The sequence below is a fragment of the Cyprinodon variegatus genome, unplaced genomic scaffold (assembly GCF_000732505.1).
Source record: "Cyprinodon variegatus isolate N-32 unplaced genomic scaffold, C_variegatus-1.0 Scaffold861, whole genome shotgun sequence".
NCBI classification, from domain to species: Eukaryota; Metazoa; Chordata; class Actinopteri; order Cyprinodontiformes; family Cyprinodontidae; genus Cyprinodon; species Cyprinodon variegatus.
This window is the reverse complement of record NW_015151314.1, coordinates 231,953-234,446: the sequence shown is the minus strand read 5'-3', so window position 1 is coordinate 234,446 and position 2,494 is coordinate 231,953. Positions and strand designations below refer to the sequence as shown.

The following is a 2,494-nucleotide window of genomic DNA, read 5'->3' as shown; positions in this document are numbered from 1 at the left end:
ATGACTGATCCGCCCTCCAGAAGAAAATATCGGTTCATATCGGCTCGATAGGATTAAAAAAGAACGACGATAATTTGGCTAAAAATCAGACATCACTACTAAACAACTGGAGAACAGCACCACCTTCATCATCACCTTCATCATCATCATCATCACCATCATCATCATCATCACCTTCATCATCATCATCATCATCACCTTCATCATCATCACCTTCATCATCATCATCATCATCACCTCCATCATCATCATAATCCTCATCATCACCATCATCATCATCTTCATAATCAACATCATCATCATCACCTTCATCATCATCATCATCATCATCATCATCATCATCATCATCACAGGTATTTCAGAGAGGACCATCTGCCTTTCTACTGACCTGCACCAAGAACCAGGACATGAGCACAGAGACCCAGGGGTTCCCGCTGTGGGACGTCTTCTTAGCCAGAGACAGAACCGTACCTGCAGAGACAGCAGGAGGTCAGGAGGAGGACAGCAGGAGGACAGCAGGAGGTCAGGAGGAGGTCAGGAGGAGGTCAGGAGGAGGTCAGCAGGAGGACAGCAGGAGGTCAGGAGGAGGTCAGGAGGAGGTCAGGAGGAGGTCAGCAGGAGGTCAGGAGGAGGTCAGGAGGAGGTCAGGAGAAAAAAAACAAGTTAGAAATGAGTCAAACCTGCAGCAACGTTCAGAAAAGAATAAATTTCAGTTATCAGCAACATTTTTCTGATTATTGATCTAACAGAAGCTGCAGGATTTACTGATAATAAAAACACTGACTGAGTTTATTTCAACATCTGGAACAAAAACAGACAAAATAAGAAACTCAGATATAGAAATAAAAACACTAAAAATTATTATCATTGTGTATAAAGGCTAAAACTGGACATCCTCAATAAAACGGAGACAAACTGATCGGGTTTAAAAACTTTCTATTGCTAGAAAAAAAGAAGTAAAGCATTTATTGATAGTTTTTGTGAAACTGCATCAGTCATCGAACCTTCACCTGCTTTAGTTCTGGATTAAATCTGATTAAAGACTCAATTTCTATCAGATTATTAATGAATGATTCAAAGAAAAATGGACAGACTGATAAATCAGCAAAGTCTCCTCTAAGGAGCTCAGCCTGTTTTCCAGTGTAGTCCTGTTTCTCTGACTGTGACTAACTGGATGTGCTCTCTTCATCCTCTGACATGGGAGCTGGCTCGGAGCTCGTCTGCCTGGCTGTGTGTTTCCTGGACGGGGCCGCCTGTGGAGCTGGTTGACAGTTGCCTTTTGTATCTATGCTTCTTTTTCTATGTCTGCTTCTGTCTCCTTGAACCCCAGTGGGCCTCAGCAGATGGCCGCTCACACTGAGCCTGGTTCTGCTGGAGGTTTCTTCCTGTTCAAAGGGAGTTTTTCCTCTCCACTGTCACTACAAGCATGCTTAGTGTGAGGGATTGCTGAAGAGTCAATGAGTCGATGCAATCAGCTGGTTTTCCTTAGATAGAAAACTTTGAATCAATCTTGAAGGAGGCTGTGTTGTCATGGTGACCATTAAGACCTTTGATAGTTGATGGAGTGCAAACCTTCATACTGTACCTAATAAAGTGGCCAGCGGCTGTACATGTCTAACAGTGTTTATATTTAGACTGGCTTTAATAAGGTGACATTTACACAGATTTCTGGGATTGCTGCAGCGGGTGGCGTGCCCGTGCGTCACTTCCGGCGCCTTTGCTTTGCTGCAGAGCGACTTCCCCTGACGGCCAGTCACCATCCACCATCAGCTCGTTTGCACAACCTGATTAAACATCAGGGATTCAATAAATAACGCAGTTACGGTATTAAAATAATTTATTTCTATTATGAAATCACTAAAACAATGTTTACTATTTTAGGGAGGGAAAAACGTAATTTGGGTCTTTTTTACAAAGTGGAATGGAGGGCGAGCTGGATGGTTATGTGGTTGATGATAAGCTGATGGGACGGATCAGGTGGCGTCAACTATCCCTCTGAAGACCGCAGCTCTGATGCTGAGGCTCCAAAATTGCGCCAACGTGAAGAAGAGACGGCAGAGCGCCGTCGCCATACCCACCGAATAAGTCATCCTTGGCCAGGGCGTAGAGGATGCGAGAGGCTCCGATGAGATTGCTCATAGCGGCGGACAGCGTGGAGCAGTAAACCCCGGTGATGACGAAGGGATTCCAGATGTTGATGTCTCTCAGGAAACTGTAGTCCCTCTGAAGAAGAACCCTGCAAAGAACAGAAGACAGAGCGTAACCGCCATGGTTCTACGGGAGGAACCTGAACGCAGCGAGGGGACACGGTTCTACGGGAGGAACCTGAACGCAGCGAGGGGACACGGTTCTACTGGAGGAACCTGAACGCAGCGAGCGGACACGGTTCTACGGGAGGAACCTGAACGCAGCGAGGGGACACGGTTCTACTGGAGGAACCTGAACGCAGCGAGCGGACACGGTTCTACGGGAGGAACCTGAACGCAACGAGGGG

General features: G+C 46.2%; 1 protein-coding gene across 1 annotated transcript in view; it reads right to left on the bottom strand.

The window, feature by feature from the left end:
* Positions 1–358: 358 nt before the first annotated feature.
* The window catches only part of LOC107099346 (solute carrier family 12 member 9-like), a 23,618-nt gene continuing 21,482 nt past the window's right edge, over positions 359–2,494 (bottom strand). Inside the window, exons 3-4 of the mRNA XM_015397425.1 lie at positions 2,079–2,236; positions 359–471 (exon numbers count right to left, since the gene is read on the bottom strand). Coding sequence (XP_015252911.1) covers positions 359–471; positions 2,079–2,236 — 271 coding nt within the window. The remainder of the gene's footprint in view (positions 472–2,078; positions 2,237–2,494) is intronic.